Raw genomic sequence first — 18,983 nt, forward strand, 5'->3', positions numbered from 1 at the left:
TTGTCCCTGAGGCTGCAAAGGTTGGGAAGTTTGGTGGATGGAAAATGAGAATGGGAGTGAGATATATTAATTTCCTTTCCAGGAGTCTGAATTTGGAGGAGGCCTCTGCTTTTTCCCTATAATATAATCAAAAGTATATTTACACCAGCAGCGTGGGATTGATTGAAAGCGTACTCTTTGGAGTTAGACATCCTGGGTTGATGTCCTGACTATGTAATTGAATCAGCTGTCTCTCTTTCGGTGGATTATTTGACTTTTGACCTTGATTTTCTCAAACTATAAAATGAGAATAATAATATTAGTTCACTCAGAATTGTTTTAATTTTAAAATGAAATTATACATATGGAGTGCTTAGAATAATGCTTAACAAATAGTGTGCACTCAGTAAATGCTGTATTTGCTCTCCTTGTAGCAAATTGCTGGTATCCATGGCAAGAACACTGGGTTTTACATTCAGTTATCTAAGATTCTCTAAGACAGCTCTGGCATAATTTCTTCTGAGCTAGCACTCGGGTGACGCTGAAGACATCTTTTTCTATGTCTTTCATTCCTGGAGACCTCTGAGGTTTAAAGTTATATGTATCTTCTTTCCTTAGCAATCAATATCCATTACGTATAGCTCACGGTTACCGCTTTTCCTGGAGAAAGATGTTAATGGATTCTGTCAAGGCCACGAGGCAGCCACTTCCTTACAGAACGGCTTATGAGTTTCTTAAAAGCCTGACCTTCAGTTAGAAAGTGATCAGGAAGCTTCCAATGAGCTCAGGAGTCTAATCAATATTTCTCAGTCTTTGGTGATGATCAGTTGTCATCAAGGGTCCACCAAAATGTCATGTCACACAGGCTGTGGCTTTTCCTGACATTTTCTATCCATTAGGTGTCCCTGGAAAAGGGGGAGCTCTTCAAGTTTCCATGGCAGAAGTGGCTAATCTGCCGGCCTTCTAAAAAATAAGTACACAGATAATACAAAATTTAAAAACAAAAGCAAAACCTCACAGGAGTCTTCAGGAGACTGGGTTATTTGGGACTATTGACAGATCAGCTTCAAGAAGACTGGATTGCAGAACTGAGAATAAATAGTGTTTGTCTTTCCAATTTAAAATCTCCAATCATAGCTTTCAGGCTGCCAGCCCAGCTCCCCTTTTGTTCAGTGATAATGATCCCTATTTTTCTACCTCAACCCATGACCCTGGCAGACAGGAAGTTGTGTCTGGCTAAATTCACAGAGTTACCTCCTTAATAATCAAGAACAGGACTTTAACACATTTCTTAGTACGTTTATTTAAAGTCATGATTTTGACGGCCTGGTGGTGTCTGACAAAGGGATGAAATCGTCCAGCAAGCTGCCTGTTCACAGGAGATTTAGTTTCCTATGTCGCCACCTAGTGAGCATTCTAAGAACTTCATTGATGGGTTGTCAGGTACAGACAGACCTGCCACATATATATGCACGTTTATAAGGAGGTTATTACCTTTCTTTAGAATATATTTCCCAGTTTTAGCACATGTGTGTGCTAAAATGTGTGGATTTTTTAAAAATTCCACAATCTCGTGTCAGTACAGATGCTTTGAGAAAAAGGCAAATTGGGTATATGGAGCTGGTTGATATTTGAGAATACAGTCATCCATTTGTAATCATGAGTTCTGCATGCAGGGATTCAACCAACTGAGGATGAAAAAATATTTTTTAAAAAATTCACAACTTTCCAAAAAGCAAAACTTGAACTTGCCACATCCCAGCCACTATTTACATAGCATTTACATTTTATTTACAATTATTTACAAAGCTACTATTTTCATTATATTGGGTATTACAAGTAATCTAGAAATGACTTAAAGTATACTGGGAGGATATGCTTAGGTTATATGCAAATACTTTGCCGTTTTATGTAAGAGACTTGAGCTTGGGAGGAGTTTTGTTTGGGGGGTCCTGGAGCCAATCCTCCACAGATACTGAGGCAGGACTGTAATGGATGCTATTGGCAATGCTGGTTTTGTCTTGTTTTCATTTGGGTCACCATCGCTGCATTCCTGGCAGAAATGATATAAAAATATACTTGAGATTCCTTGGCACTGTAGCATTTAGACAATGTATTTTAACAAATACGGATTCTGATATATTTTTTTGGAGAATTTTTTTTTTTTTTTTTTTTTTTGCGGTACGCGGGCCTCTCACTGCTGTGGCCTCTCCCGTTGCGGAGCACAGGCTCCGGACGCGCAGGCTCAGCGGCCATGGCTCACGGGCCCAGCCCCTCCGCGGCATGTGGGATCTTCCCGGACCGGGGCACAAACCCGTGTCCCCTGCATCAGCAGGCGGACTCTCAACCACTGCGCCACCAGGAAAGCCCTAGAGAATTTTTTAAAGTGATTTTGTGGGAAGTTAAACTGCAGAATCTATCCCCCAACTGCCCTCCACCCCCTGCAATGTACAGCCACTCACATCTCTGCTCAGTTTGACTTCTTTTTATATTTTACTGATTCCTGTGGGGTTCCCTGGTTCTGTATCACTCACAGGTCAGAGGTTTGGGCAGCGGTTTTGCTCAAATTCTGGGAGCCGATATACCTTTGGCCCTCTGCCCTTGGTCTGCGCCTGGGCTGGGGAGCATCGTCAAAGTTCAGCTGGGTTTCACTCATGCCTTGGATTTTCCTCTGTGGCGCTCTCTTAGGTACTCACCCCCCAGGTGGGGGTGGGATGGTGTGGGGGGCTTGTCAAACCTGCCATGCTTCTCTCATGTCTATACCCGCCTCTTCCCATTTCAGGTCGGTCCACTCTCGCCCTCCCTATGACTAGACCTCAGCCTAACTAAGATGCATCTTTGTCCTATTTGTTTTCTGTTGGCACTTTTGCTGATCAATCGTTTGGCTTCCTGCTCACCAACCCAAACCAGCCCACTGAATGTCCTTAAAAAATTTAAATACAAAGTTAGATAAAAGGTCTTGGAAGGAGCAGTGCATGTGATGGGCCCCGAAGCCCCAGCTGCCTCTGTCCAGGGCAGAGGGCACATGACCCAGCCGTAAGCACAGCCCAGCATCCCAAGACACAACCTCCCAGACCCGTAGCAAGCGCCGTCTAAGTTGAGGCAAGTACTAGCATCAGGAAGGGTTATTTATTCGTGGCAGGGCAGCAAGGCACTTACGGGGCTGAGGTGGGAGGCAGAGGTGCTCGGACAGTAGGTCTAACAGGTAAGTCCATTCCCACCAGGAGTTCTGTCAGTGCCTGTGGGTTCAAGGGAAAGGATTCAAACCCTGGGAGGTGACAAGAGCTAGAAATATCAAGGCTATGAAATCATAACTGGCTCCATAACCAGGGACAGAACTGGGCCTACAAGGGGCCCACTAGTAGGGGATGGCTGTGAAAATGCTTCCTAATCTGTAGACAATATTGGAAGAAGAAGATCCCTAAGAAATAGAGCAGAGAGAGGCAGCATTTGAAAGGACTGTAGGTAAAGTCTCTAAGGCCCAGGTTGAGTAGTATGGGCAAGCATGGTGAATACCACCTGAAATTAAAAAGATGCTCGATTGTCAGAAGGCCCCTGGGGTTATTTGAAAAACAGGGAAGCAGATTAGAAGACTAGAGTGATTATCTAGGCAGGAAGCAATGAAGCAGGAGGACTTAGGGAATTCCAGACATTTATAATTGGAGAAAAGAAATTTGAAAAAAAAAGAAATCACTAGAAATTGGTAGTTAGCTGAATGTGGATCCCAAGACAGAGGCTATGAGTGACGTCCTCGGAAAGGACACCATGAGGGGAGTTTTCTGAAAGAGATATGGGAACAATAAAAAAAAAAAAAAAAAAAATCAAGAAAATGGTTCTTTTAAAGGGGGAATATCACCAAAATGTATATTGTTGATCAACATGTATTGTTCAGGCAAATACGGATATGTGAACATCCCTTCATTTTGTCTTTTTAAAAAAAATTGTTTATAGTTGATTTACAGTGTTGTGTTAGTTTCAGGTGTACAGCAAAGTGAATCAGTTATACATATACATATATCCACTCTTCTTTAGATTCTTTTCCCATATAGGTCATTACAGAGTATTGAGTAGAGTTCCCTGTGCTATACAATAGGTCCTTATTAGTTATCTGTTTTATATGTAGTAGTGTGTATATCTCAATCCCAGTCTTCCAATTTAACCCTCCCCCTGACCCCTGCTTCCCCTGCCAACCATAAGTTTGTTTTCTACATCTGTGACTATTTGTTTTGTAAATAAGTTCATTTGTACCATTTTTTTTTTTTTTTAGATTCCACATATAAGCAATATCATATGATATTTGTCTTGGACATGAGGATTATTGTTTGCTCTAATGAGGCTAGTATATATGATATGGAATTTCTCTTTTCTCAAAAATTTACATAAAATATTTCAATTAGTATATTTTGCATTAAGCATGCCTTTATCGGTATTGTTTCTTTCTTTCTTTCTTTCTTTTTACATATAAAGATTTATTTTAATCAGGTAAGTATTCATCATCTCTTTTTTAAGTGTCCAACTTATCCTGTGGAGGATACACAGGAGACAGGCACTTTTGTGGAGGTCAGAGCACAGAGGCAGACTCTGTGTCTCCTACCAAGACCAGACTCATGTCACTCTGGAAAATGGGACAAATTAAATCTATAACACCTATCAATATATACTGTGAAACCTTATTTCATTACCACAGGCTGGTAAATGCCCTTGGTGCATGAATGCATTGCCCATCCAAGGTGCCAGTTTTGTTTCTTAAAGGAATAGCTTTGATTAGAAAAACAGATGCTTTTTGAAAGCACACTAGGTACAAAGTGCTGAGTCACTGCTGTCCTTTGCTGATTTCACTCACTCTTCCCATCAACCAGTCAGCAGAGCCACAGAAATTCACCAAGAACCATCAGCTTTCTTCTTTGATTTGCAGTCTTTATTTCATTGAATCAGAAAATTTGCAGTTAGCCCTTGAAAACTTTATTTCAGTAAGTGAAAAAATAATTGCAGATAGCTTTAGCAGTTAACAAAAAAGAAAACAGAGAACCCATGAGAACACTTTGAGGAGCCCCCATATAAGAAGGAGCTGAAATCATTCCCAGGACAATCCCGCGCATCACCGTCAACTGACAGGAAGGGAAGGAAACAGTGCAGAAATCGCACAGGAAGTGCTCAAACCCGTGTATTGTAAGGATCTCAAAAGCCCTTCGTGGGAATTGTCTTTCTTCTCTGCTGGAGTCAATTTTCTGAAATTTTTGTAATGCTCTGACTTTTCTGTCAAGTTCTTAAGGAATTCTAAAAAATAAGGAATTTTGAATTAACGTCTAGTCATTTAGAATTAACAGGAGCATTTCATGTCCTCTTTGGCTGCCACCACAAGTTTAAGAAGGATTTTTGTAGTTAAAGTGACTATTCTTTTCCCTCTTTCACTGTCTACCTTTTAATTAACTAGTGGAATCTGATGTTTCCTGCACAGATTTCCTTGGCATCTCTGCAGGAGAGAAGTTCATTTAAACCATAATTAATGGTAATTATGTCAGGTTCAAATTAAGATAAGTACTTTTATGTTCCCAAAGAAATAACCTGTTATAAGAGATGTTTTACTTCTTAGACTCAGCGTTGTAATTTACTGTCCTCTAAGTTTTGACTCTTTTTTTTTTTTAAGTAATTAGATTAATGTAAGAAAATCCTAGAGCAAGAAGACTATTTTTTGTATTAAGGAGCATTTGAAAAATGGTAGATTTTTTTGGTAGCCTATGTCTATGCCATTCTACAGGTAAATATTACAGAAGATGTTGTTTCTCTTCACCGTTTTCTGTCTGGACAAAAAACATTTGAAAAACTACCAGAAATATGTGTAGCAAACATCTAGGGAAGGTTAAGAAGATCTTGCATCCAGAATCCTCAGCCTAGCCTTGCACGGCCGTTTTGGATATCCAATTTCAAGCTCTAAATAAAAAGAGATGGTTAAAAGTAAATTGTTTTCTGCAAAATCTATAAGCATGTTATATTTCATTTATATCTACTAATTACAGTAACCTTTCTGGATTCTCTTGTACTTCATTTATTCACATTTTCCCAGATCGCCTTAGCCATGGCTAATTAAGCCGTCATTATAAAATAAAATCAACAAGCCTATCACAAAAGAAAGAAAATCATTTTATTTTTCAATACAAGAAGCCAGTTTGCTTGCACTAAGGAGCATCTCTTTCTACTCCCCAGTATGAGACAGGTTCATCCTTGTGGAGTGGAGGGACCATTAGAAAAGTCTTTTCTTCTCCATCCCAACAGGGAAAGTGTATTGGGCAGTATTTCTAGTAAGAATGCTTTCTTGGGGAAAGCTTCACATTAACCCAGTACATTGTAGGGACTCAACAAAAGTCACTGAATGGATGAATGAAGGAATGAAAACAACAACTCTGAATGCTCATTTTTTCTCCCTTTGGCAAAAATCACAATTTTTTGATAAATTTTCTGACATTAGACCTAATAATTCAAAAGTGAAATCATCCCTCGGGCATAGTCAGTTATTGATTTGTAAGTGAAAACTTGGACAAAGTAATCATGGAAAAAACTGTTCCGTTAGAAAGGATACCTTTTCTATGATTACCAGTACTGTTATGTCCTTTAAAATACCTCATGAGAACCCATGGGTATGTATACTCTAACCAAGAAAAGTTTGAGAAAGAAATTTTGTTTTTGTTGTTATTTCCAAAATGTGTTCAGACTCTGACACTGTTGAATTCTAGCTTGCTCCTTCAGTCAAGTTGAAAACTCTTGGACTAAAACATGCACTGCTGAATTATGTTAGAAGTTTAAACATATCAGGGGAAACAATTTCAACCTTCCTAATCTTTTGATAAGAACAGAGGATCTCTCCAATCAATGAGTAGACAAAGAACACAAAAGGAGACTAGCATTTGAAAAATCTGTGTCAGGAACAAAACCAGATTTCACACACAGGCACACATACCCATGAGCACATATACACACAGACCACCTCTTTTTGATCCATGAAAAACCTAAGACTGTAAATCGCTAGGGAATGGAGGGGATGGGGGTGGGGTGAGGCAATGATAGTTCAGGATAAGTGAAGTTTTATCAGAAGCCATGTTTCCTTGTTATCCTGATTGTAACTCTCTCCAGCAATATATTTGGTAAGAAGATTGCCAAATATTTTTCAAGTACTAGAGTTTTCATTCAAAAAACATCTCAGTTGAAATCCCAGTAAAACCAATTTATAAAAAGGGACTGTGCTGGTGGAGCAGGGCATGGGGAGATATGCTCATTCCGTGCCACCCTGACTATACAGCACGTTCTGAGACCCTTTTGTGTGACAGGCAGATTCTGTGGAGCCACAGACTGAACACTACCTTAATCACACACTTCTAGCCATTGAACAATGCGTAATGAGAATTGCTGAGTTTACAAAGATGTAGTTGAGAATCTCGGTGATTTTGGCGTCCAGTTCTGAATAAGAAGTGTTCTGTGTGACCTTGAGGATACAGGTGTAGATAAAGATTCCAGTGGTACAGGTGCTCTTAGAAACTTGGTAATATATCTTTTTTGGCTCCGTGTCTCTCGTGCATGTGTGGGCTGATTTAGCTAATTTGTTTCTTTCTCATCAGTATTTATTCAGGGAAGACATCTCCTCAGTTAGCGGAAAGCCCTCTGCTAATCAAGGCCTCTCTGGAAGCTCTCATTGGGTTTGACCCCTGAGAACCAGGGCTGGGACCAGGGCAAGGTGAGCAAGGCATTTGTCCCAGGAGCAGCATTTAAGGGGTACAAACAAACTCTGTGATCACAATCAATAATATGTTAATGTGTTGTTTAAAAAAAGAATCAGAACTAATTCCCAAGAATTCATGATGAGCACAGTCAGTATTTTAAATAATGACAGTATCTGACTGTGTACTTACAAGAGTCACTGTGCTCTTTATCACCCTCATCCCAGCCCTGCTGAGAAGTAGGAAGTTCCTGTTTCTGCCTCAAGTCAGAGAGCCATGTTATACTGTTGGAAGTTTTCAAGGGACCAATGAGTGGTTAAGAGGTACCAAGATTATTAGTGAAATGTACACAGACTAGCACAACCAACAGAAAAGAGCCAAGGGACCATACCAGCGTGATGTAGTGCGGACTCAAGAAACTGGTTGAAGTCTCTCCAAGGACCCTGCAGTTCTTGGCTGATGAAAAGAGATACTCTTAACCTGCAGTTAGGGCTCAAACAAATATGACTATTTTCCAAGCCTACAAAATACATTTGCTAGTCGTCTCCAGGATACAGTCCTAGTAAATGTACAGATATTGAAACACACAGAGACCATATTCTTGCCTAGGTTGTTCTCTTGTGATGGATGAGTCTAACAACTTATCTGTAAATCAAGCATACATATAAGAGTGGGAGTTTCTTTACATGTTATGATATGAGTAGTTCAAGGTCAGTCTGTTAACTTCCAAATCTTAGAGTCTCTAATTGTCTGCATGCCTGAAATTCCACAACCAGGCACATCCCTTTGGACCTTGGAGGTCTTTGAGGATTTCCAGAACTTACTATCGTAATGCAGATGTGCCCTGCCGAAGTTACCCTTTTTGAAGTGCTTTCTTTTAACCCCCGTGGACATTAATACAACCAGGCAGCATGGTTCAGTGGAAACAGGACCTAGGAGAGGCACTGGGTACCAGACAGAAAAGCTAACCAAATATCATTAATGTAACTGGGAAAGGACACCAAACACAGATCTTTTCCAAACCACAATTTTGCTGAGAACTGGCCTTTGATGGGTAACTAATGTATCAGACAGGAGTCAGCTAAGTCATTATTATTCATATAATTTTATGACAAATAATACAAAAAACCTAAACAAGAGATTCAAGGACCCAAACTGTCCTATAAATCTACATTTATAATATGTTATGCTATATGGTTAATTAAATTCATTCATATATTTAACAAATATGAGCTCTTCTTCTAAGTTCCCCCATTTAACTAAAAATCCAAAAAGCCCTTAAGGATTTTGTATTCAATATAAATATGCCCCAGGCTCTATTTGAACCTCTGGTGACTATCTATCATTGATCATATGCTCAGGCTAACTTCACCTGAATCCTTTCTCTGGGAGTGCAACTGTTTTGCACATTAATTTAAAGAAAATGTAATTAGGAAAGTTACTGCGACAGTGCATGAGGCATAGTAGACACTTAACACATATTAAGTGCTAAATATATACCAGACACGGTGCTAAGTGCATTTACATTCAGTTTCTTATTTAAACCTGATATTAGCATCCTGTGTTCTCATATCAGAAAATCTCAGTGTAAGCTTAATAAATTATTACACAATATTTTCCTTTCATTTGCGTGGACAATGTAGACTTGTTGATTTGGGTCACTACTGGCATAATAAAATGTATGAATGGATAAAAATGATCAACCATCATATTACCAGAGAAAGGGTAACTATACAGACATAAGTAAGAGAAGTTCAGTAAAAGCCTTTCTACTATAATGTCATATATGTGTTCCTGGGGGTAGGGTGGGAGCTTGTTCTGTAATATTGTACAGTAAAAAGCACAGGCCTTTTGGGACATGGAGAGTTGGGGTAAAGCATTCAAAATCTCTGGAGCCATGGAGCAAAACCAAAAAAAAAAAAAAATCCTTATTTTAAAATACTAGCACCATTATATTTTCATTGGCATTTGCATCTAACAAGGATCAGTTCATACTTCCTTCAAGACTTCGGTCCTGGTGGGCAGTTTCATCGGTATAATCTTATCGCAAATTCTTTCCTCACTGGTTAACTTTTTTTTAAAGGAATGCTTTTGTAGCTTCCTAAGCAGCACTCACATTTTTTTTTTTTTTTCCACCGAGTCAAATGCTTTGGAAATCATAGCTGTTGTTAAAGGTGCTGAACAAGCCACTGCTTGCAAGGACTTTTACAGGATTGTCAGCTTTTTTATTAGGTTTTCATATATTGCTATGGGTGTTATTTTAATAAACTTTTCTTTTAATGTAAAAGATACACAAAGAAATGTACAAACAAAGTATGAGGTGGGTGAATTTTAAAAAATGAGCACCTATGGGTAACCGAACCCCACCCAGATCAAAACATAAAACTTTAACCGTTCCCTCTGAAAATCTTCCCTGTGGTATGACTACCCTGACTTCTAATACCATAGAGTAGTTTTGTCAGTTTGAATTTATTTAAGTTGAATCATACAGTTTGCTTTTAGGTTCGGTGTGTTGTCTAAGAGTATGTGACAGTAAGATATCACATATAATAGTATGTTGTAAATGTCAGTAGTTTGTTCGTTTTTCCTTCTCTGTAGCGTTATTGGACATACGTATTATTTTCACTTTTTGCAAATAATGCTGTTGGAACATTATTGTTGATGTTTTCCGATATACACATGTACACATTTCCGTTCAGTGTGTTCATAATGACAGGAATTGCTGGATTACAGCGAATGTGTATGATCACGTTTAGGGTATAGTATGAATTTTGCCTATTGGTTGTACCATTTAAAGTTTCATTAGCTTTTATGAGAGTTTTTACTCTCTATATCCCCACTAATAATTGGCATTGTTGCCCATATTCATTTTTAGTCATTTCTTGGGAAAATACAATACAGATAAAAAACACACACAAAACAGATTCATGGCTTAATGAACCATTTAAGGTAAATATCCTTGCAATCACTGCACTGATTAAGGAATAAGACTTTGCCATTTCAAGTTTCCTGTCATTACTGTCACCCACTTCCTCCCCCCAAATTAGCCACTTTCCCAACTTAAAATAATGACCTCCTCCTTGCATGTGATTTTACACTTTTACCCCCAAATATTTATCTCGTAACACCATCGTTTAGTCTTGTACATTTTAAATTTTTTACGAGAAAGATTTTTCCCAGTGTTTTTCTGATACTGATCTCTAATAGAATTTTATTTTGAGAACATATTTTGTATGACCCCAATTCTTTTAAATTTATTAAGATTTGTTTCATATCCCAGAATATGATTTATGCTTGTACATTTTTCCAGTCATGCACAAATTAGTATTTTATTTAACCAATATATTCTGCTCTGAAATAGTGTCTTGGTATGTTTGAGTCCTGCCATCCTCTCCTTCCCCACCTGTCAACGGAAGGTTATTGGTGTGGAATCAGGTTAGACCATTCTGCATTTCCCACCTCACTTAGCTTAGGGGTAGTTCCACTTCACACATACATAAAACTACTTTTTAAATTGATTAGTGCAAATGATATTTTCTTACATGTAGGGGGTGAATATCAGGTAAGATGGACTCAGTCCTTGTCTGCTGCTCATCACCAAAGTATCCTTTATTCTCCACTCCTAGGGTTTCTCTCGGTGGGCTGTCAAGAAAGGAATTGAATGTTGATACCAGCTAAAGTATGAGGTAAGCCGGTGGTTAATATTAAATCATCTCGGAGATTTTTTAAAGACTGATACTCATGTTACACTCTATAACAATTAAATCTGATGGAGGAATCAAATTTAGTACTTTTAAAAAATCTCCTTTTAAAAAAAAAATTGGAGTATAGTTGCTTTACAGTGTTGTGTTAGTTTCTGCTGTGTAGCAAGGTGAATCAGCCACGCGTATACAAATATCCCCTCTTCCTTGGATTTCCTTCCCATTTAGGTCACCACAGAGCATTGAGTAGAGTTCCCTGTGCTGTACAGTCTGTTCTCATTAGTTATCTATTTTATACATAGTAGTATATGTATGTCAATCCTAAATCCCTTTTGATTCCAGTGTGCAGCAAAGTTTGGGAGTCACTGGGATAAACATTTCAATGAGAGCAAAGTGTGTAAAAGCCTGACTTATTACTAATCTACTTGGCCTTCAGTAAGAGGCTTATACTTTTCTCCCATCTCTATGGCCATAAAGCTTACATAGTCTCAGTCATGGTCCCCTTCAACACACAGAGAATACAGACATACCTTTGAACTTGCTTCAACTTAAATACATTTTTTGTAACGAATTAATACTATGACAACCACAACACCAATAATAACCAGGATGAGCCCAACCACCAGGATGGAGATATCTGTAACATTAAGACACATGAACTTCAGCCAGGACATCAACTTTAGGATGATGGAATATTAACACTTAACTGAGCTGTTACAATTCTGCTTATTCCTTCCTTAAAGGGCTTTAATTCTCCCTCCACCGGTTATTTTTTTAAATAAAGTGAAAGACTAAAACATTGCACAAATTATTATCTGTATTAACAATTAACACTCCACCCAAGATTCCATTGTGCTTAAGGGAATCACAGTCAGCAGGAAAAGTTGGATTGTCAGTTATTGACTATAGAAAAGGCCTTATTGTGTTACGGGTTCTTAGAAGAACTCATCCAAATTTAACTAGAAGGAGATATGTTCATTCTAAAAAGAAATTTTAGTAAATTCAAACTTGGGTATTTAAATATCCAATGTACCAAAAATTCCATACAAATCCATACAGAAATACAACATATGTGCAGTAGACTTAGAATATAAGCAAAAAGCATTCTCACTGGTCAGGCTTTTGATATATGAAAGATATTATATTAATCTAGGATGCTCACTGGTAACCTTTAAGGTTTCCTCCCATTCCGCAGATGCCTGTACTGCCTCACACTGGCACTCAAGTTCACCATCATCCACCTGGAAGAGCCGTAAATCATAATTCATCAAAGGACTGAGGTAAGTTGTGTTTTGAAGCTCATTTAGCTTAGTGCCGGCTCTACATCAAACACACACACCCAAAAATACACACACCCACGCACTCATGAACTTTTTATTGATTAATTAACAAAACTGCTTACCAAAATCAATGTTGGGAAAAATAAGCAAACAAAATACAAGGAGCAGCTGTCTTTGAAGATGGCCTTGGAACAAGAGAATGATCCTGACAAATTCAAAACCAGATGAGCCAGGTAGTTTGACTTATTTTTCCAGAAGCCATAAATCTTATTAAATGAACAGCCCGGCTAGAGCTGGACATGTCATAGCCAAAGAGGAGACTCTAACTAGGCTTAGTAACAGTGAGATAATATTAACGTGGGAAAAAAGTGATGGCATAATGTTTAGTTCATCAAAGAGCATTGTGTAATGGTTAAGAACACACACTCTTTCTGTATTGAATTCTCAGCTTTTCCTTGCACATACCATCAGTGCGACTGGTTCACCATCTCTGAAAGTGGGCATAGAAATAGTACTTATCTTTTAATGTTGTTATGAAGCTTTTAAAATTTAATATATATGTAAAATAATTGAAAGAGTACAATTCTATATACGTGTTACTGATTAGTTTGGCTTAGGAAAGATGTTACCCACACATGCAAACTGCTAGGTACTGCTAGTATTGAACAGTGTTAAATGAGTGAAAAAAATTGCTTTTATTGTTTTTCTCAAAAGCTTTAGGCTATTGTTGATATTGGTGTAATTTAACTGTAAGTGAAATTATGATAGATCCAATATTAAACTTCAGGTTTAAACTTCATTCATATGTAAGCTCCTGGGTTTCTAGATTACCAGTCCAATGATAAGACATATACTTGCAACACTGGCATTATCTATGTATAATACTTGGTTTGGCTTTTGGATCAATATTATTGATGATACATGAAAAAAATGGATCCCCAATGCATATTTTATTTAAAAATCACTATACATACATATATACATACACGCTCATGTGCACACCTGCACTTATACATGGGCTCAGGAATGAAGTCTTGTGTAAATAAATGACTGGTAAGACACTAATTTAAAAAGGAGTCAAACCTTACAGAATTTTCATTGCACTGAGAGGAGCAGTCGGTTGAATTGTAGGCCTGCGCAGTAGTCACACATTCACCATTGCTGCACACCTAGAAATGAAGTCACCAAGATGAATTAGAATTACTTGCTCTTAGAATTTGCATCATTTGTTCTGTTGTGAAAAACCACATGTAGAATCTTCTGTGGAAGAAGAAATCCTCTATAAACATTCAATGGTTATTTGAAATGTGTACTGCACATTCAAATACTGTTGTATACAAACATTAATTATTATAATGTCTATGTCCTTATTAATTCTTCAAATGTTAATCTATCAAAGATTCCACCACTGTAATTGCAGCGATTTCTTCTGTTACTTCTATCAGGTTTTCTTCTCATTTGATAAGGATCTGTGATCGTTTATTTCACAGTTGCTGGTTGGGCATTTTGTCAAAATCAATTAATCTTCTTATTTATACTTATTACTTTCGTTTTAAATTACGCTCGTCTTGGGGGGTAGGTTTTATGACCAAATTACTGTTGTTGTGTTGCTTGTGGTTATTGCCTGGCTTATCTTAGCTCATTTATTTGTCAACTGTTATTTTTAGTTTTACCTGTTTCTTTAGAAAAAAAGCTTACATCTGGAAATGTTTTTCCAACTCTGTTGAGGTATACTTAACAATTAAAAATTGTATATATTTAAAGTGTATATCGTGATGACTTTAGGTACTCTTATACATTGTGAGATGACCACAAACAACCTAATTAACCCACCCATCACCTCAAATAGTTACTTTTTTTGTGATAACACCTAAGATCCACTTCTCAGAAAATTTCAGGTACACATTACGGTATTATTAACTATAGTCACCATGCTTTACATTAGATCTCCAGAAGTTATTCATTTTATAACAGAGAGTTTGTATCCTTTAACCAATGTCTCTCTGTTTTCCCTACCCCTCATCCTCAGCAACCATCATTCTCCTTCCTGCTTCTGTGACTTTAATTTTTTTAGATTCCACATATAAGCGAGGTCATACAGTATTTGTCTTTCTGTGTCTGGCTTATTTTGCTTAGCATAAGTGAAATATACAAGTTCATCCATGTTGTTAAAAAGGATTTCTATTTTTTAAGGCTAAATAATATTCATATATATATATATATATATATAAAGTCACATATATGTGTATATATATATTTACATATATAATCACATTTTCATTATCCATTCACCTGTCCAAGGACATTTCAGTTGTTTCCATTGGCTATTGTGAATAATGTTGCAGTGAATACGAAAGTGCAGATATCACTTCAATTTAAATTCATTTTCCAGTTGGCTGGAGTACTTGACTATTCTTCTTTTCAGAAAATAAATGCTGTCTAATTTTACTGTATATTGTCTTAATCATAAGGTTGTGAGGGTGTTGTTCTATTACTTTACACTCTGAATAATAGCTTGGTTATATATATGGTTTTAGGGTCACCATATTTCTGTTTCCCAAAACTGTGGATTTTGCTGCATTATCTTCCGGCATGTTTTGTTGGAGATAAATATGATGGTAACTTGATAATTTTTCCTATTGAAAAATAATACTTGCCTTCTTTTGTGCTCATAGAACATTTTCTTTATTGTTGACTTCATGGTATGAAGATAAGTCTAAATGCTCATTTATTTTTATGATTTTTTCCTGGTACTGAGTTTTTACTTTATTCATTCCTAAGCTCAGGGACATTGTTGAGTATTATTTCCTTAATTACATTTTTTTACCTCTATTCTTTTTCCTTTATCTAGAATTCCTATTAACACTGTATCAGGTTTCTTAGCACTGTTTCTCTTGCTTTTATTCATTTTCTTTTATTTAAAAAATTTTCCTTATCTTATTTTTCTGTGTTGAGAAGTTTAGCTTCCAATTTCCTTTTTTTTTTTTTTTCCTGGAGTTTCTATTCCATGACTTACTGCATAAATTGCATATAAACAGGCAATCACGATTCATTTTGCACTTTGAAGGCAGTGCTTCTTGATTTCAAATTATATCATTTTTATAGATTTAATATCCTTCTAAATAGTATAAAATATAAATTTAACTTATTTCTAAAGGATTTTCCTCTTTTTAAAAATGCATCTGTTTCATAGGAGACTGTCATCTTTGATATCTTAGACTGGTCTCCTTTGTTCACTACTGAATTCTCTTATGTCTGTTATTTATCTTCTTTCCTTATGCTTCTAGAATGGGTTTTCTATATACATGATTAAACACTGAGAAACATTGTTTTAAAACCCATGTAGACCTCACTTCAAGTATTTCAGGCTCAACTAAAGGAAAATACTGAGATGTATTTTATTTTGATTTTGCTGTTCTGTATGTTTAATAAAGAGATAACTACAGAGACAGTTTTTGAGCAATTCTTCTCTGGTAGAGAATGAAAGAATTAACTAATTTCCTCTCTTTCTTCTCTTCTCTCCTCTACTCTCATTCTCTCTGCAGTCTACTATCTTTCTCTCTTACTGTTTCTCGTCTTTTAGTTTTCATCTTTTTTTCTTATCTATGTTGTAAGTTCTATAGTATAACTAAGGAAAAGGGCACCCAGGGGTAATGGGATATGTTTGTCCTCTTTTCCCATGCCAAATTAAAATTTACCCAGAAAGAATAACTACTAAGAGAAACTAGAATGTTTTTAGGCATTTAAAGTTCCTCAAGTCTAAAAAATAGTATCTCAGAATAAATATGAAAATGACAAATTCTGTCAGTAGTGTCCTTGTGATACCTCTACAGACTAGCGTTTGCTATGCATAGATTTCCTCAATAGGAATTGGTTCAAGAATTGGTACCATTGTGAGTGGCGCACTTCCGTACTAAGATTTCTCTAGAAGGAATTAGGCACTCAGTGTGGTGGTACATGGTCGTGATGTGTTTGCACAATCACGAAGTGTTCCTTAATAACTGCTCCCCTATCATTTTCTTGGCTTAATTCCTGCCATTCTGTGAAAGGGATGTTGTACGTTTGCTTTGTACCTCTGGCTGATTTTCCTTATCTGAAGTGAGTAGAAAATTATTCGGTATTTTCTTCAAACCAATGCCTCATATACTCTATCTTACTGAACGTCCTTGAACTTTCTAGTTTGTGGTTGGTACACATACCCAAATTTTCACAGGTATTAACCCCTCGCCATTTTTATGTTTATTTAGTCTTTTAATGGGAAACTGTATAATTAAATCTATGGACTTGAAATAGAGGTCTCTATGAAATTATTAAATTCTGATTCTGCTTTTACATGCTGAATTTTTACTTTCCAATTCATTTATCTATCTCATTATATGAATGATACTGTAATGCTTGTGGATGGCAGTGTCAGGGGGTGGTTCATATCACAGAAACTGCTCAACTTCAAAATTGCTGATTTTCTCTACGGCGTTATATTTTTTCAAATATTCTTGTGTTTTTAAACCTTGATGAGATGGCTACTGTTTTTAGTTTACATTCTCACGTTTTCATCTTGGAGTGATAAAGCCTTTCCAATCAGGCTTCACTCTACCTGTTCAATTTAATTTTTTGCCATTTCACTCAGAGCGCCAGTCACTCTGAAATTGTCAGCTACCTGTCTATGCCATACATTTGTACCTTTGCGTATTATGTAGGTATATTTCTTTTTAAAAGGTCTTTTCTCATCTTCTGTGTGTTGAAAAATGTTGTTCATAAAGTCAAAGCTGAAATGTCGCTCATTTAATGGTGTCAGAAGATGCCACTCTGTGTTCTACAAGTAAAGTCAGCCACTTCCTTTGGACTCATGCACATTGATCACATCACCGTGAAAACAGTTGAGTTTTGTAGTGACACACTTAATTTAATCTACGAAATTCTCAAGTACACTCATCTTTACATCAAGTGTGTCCTGCACAGACACTGGCACCATAGTATGTGCCCAGTAAATATGTCTGAATGAATAAAATAAATGAAGAATCTATGGCTACTTCATAGTCAAATAAATTTTAAAAAATTCAGTCTATAATTTTATTGAGCATCTACTGTAAGACACTAATTAAGCACATTTATAATATTTTCATAATTTGTATAACAAATATTAAGCAAAATGAATATTTACTATTGTGTTATTGCTACTCTGCTCAATTAAAAAAATACTGCAGATTTTTTTTCTGTGTTCCCATATATAAGCCCTCTGGAACCATTTATAGGATCCAATGAGGTTTTAAGTGACTGGACAAGCAGTTTTAATAAAACAAAGGGCCTTCATCTTACCAGTCCATCTCCACATTTTGTTCCAGGAGCAACCAGGCCAAAATCCTTAGAATCGTGGTATAAAAAAAAAGTTTTGCATTCAGTGGCATTCTGCTTCAGAGGCTTCTTAAGGTGATAGATCTTTTCTTCTCCAAGGACAGAAGAATGCTGCCCACCTGTGCAGAATATCTTTCCACATTTGATATCTCTGAAGGAAAGGAGGAGTATTCTCACACTTGGGACCAGAAATACAATAGAACTTTAGAGACTAGGTTGGAAGTGAAATGGCCCGGTCACGTTTCTCTAAACCAGGCTTGTCAGAGCCCAGGAGAGGCTGGGTAAACTGTTGGACCCTGTTTCCTGACCCTGGAAACTGAGATGAGTAGACAAAGATGTAAAATGATTGTATTTCTTTATAATATCTATGTAATTCTCATAAAGCAATATTAGCTCAAGTTTACAGGAGAATATTTCTTATTAGTAATTTGAATTAGCATAACTTTAATCAGGATATTAAGATTTCCTTCTTACTCTTTCTTGCGTGGAGCACATCAGTTGATTCTCGTAACAAATCTATGAAGTTGCTATTATTATAACCCCCTCTTTACAGATTAGGCCGCAATTGGAAGTGAGAGAAATTAAGCTACTGCCCATTTTTAGGATTATATTTAGAAGCAAAGTTGAACTCGATTCTACGTTTTTATTATTGTTGTTTTCAGTCCAAATCCTGTTTGGGGGCACACAGAAAGTCTTGCCAAATGTCAGAAACAAACCCAGAAGTGGGGGTCAGCACATGTTTTTTAAAAATCAGATCTAACATCCAATTGTCCTATTCTGTCTTCAACTTCAGCGTCTACCTTTCTTTCTTCTGATGGCTTTCCTTCTTTTTTCCTCTTCTCCCCTTTTCTACTTATTTTCACCCTCCTTCTGTTTGCTTCTTTCTCTCTTTTTTTTGTAGCTTCTTTTCCTCCCTTTCTTCCTAAGAATCTTAAATCTTTCCCATCTTTCCTCCTTGTGTT

At 36.9% G+C, this 18,983-nt stretch overlaps 1 protein-coding gene across 1 annotated transcript in view; it reads right to left on the reverse strand.

Annotated features, from left to right (window-relative positions):
- Nucleotides 1–903: 903 nt before the first annotated feature.
- The window catches only part of ADAM7 (ADAM metallopeptidase domain 7), a 46,450-nt gene continuing 28,370 nt past the window's right edge, over nucleotides 904–18,983 (reverse strand). The window contains 7 exon segments of the mRNA XM_029202333.1: nucleotides 904–942; nucleotides 11,231–11,330; nucleotides 11,920–11,939; nucleotides 11,941–12,026; nucleotides 12,552–12,630; nucleotides 13,758–13,838; nucleotides 17,986–18,172. Of these exon segments, the coding sequence (XP_029058166.1) occupies nucleotides 904–942; nucleotides 11,231–11,330; nucleotides 11,920–11,939; nucleotides 11,941–12,026; nucleotides 12,552–12,630; nucleotides 13,758–13,838; nucleotides 17,986–18,172 (592 nt within the window).

The sequence above is a fragment of the Monodon monoceros genome, unplaced genomic scaffold (genome assembly GCF_005190385.1).
Source record: "Monodon monoceros isolate NGI ecotype Baffin Bay Population unplaced genomic scaffold, NGI_Narwhal_1 Super_Scaffold_5, whole genome shotgun sequence".
NCBI lineage: Eukaryota > Metazoa > Chordata > Mammalia > Artiodactyla > Monodontidae > Monodon > Monodon monoceros.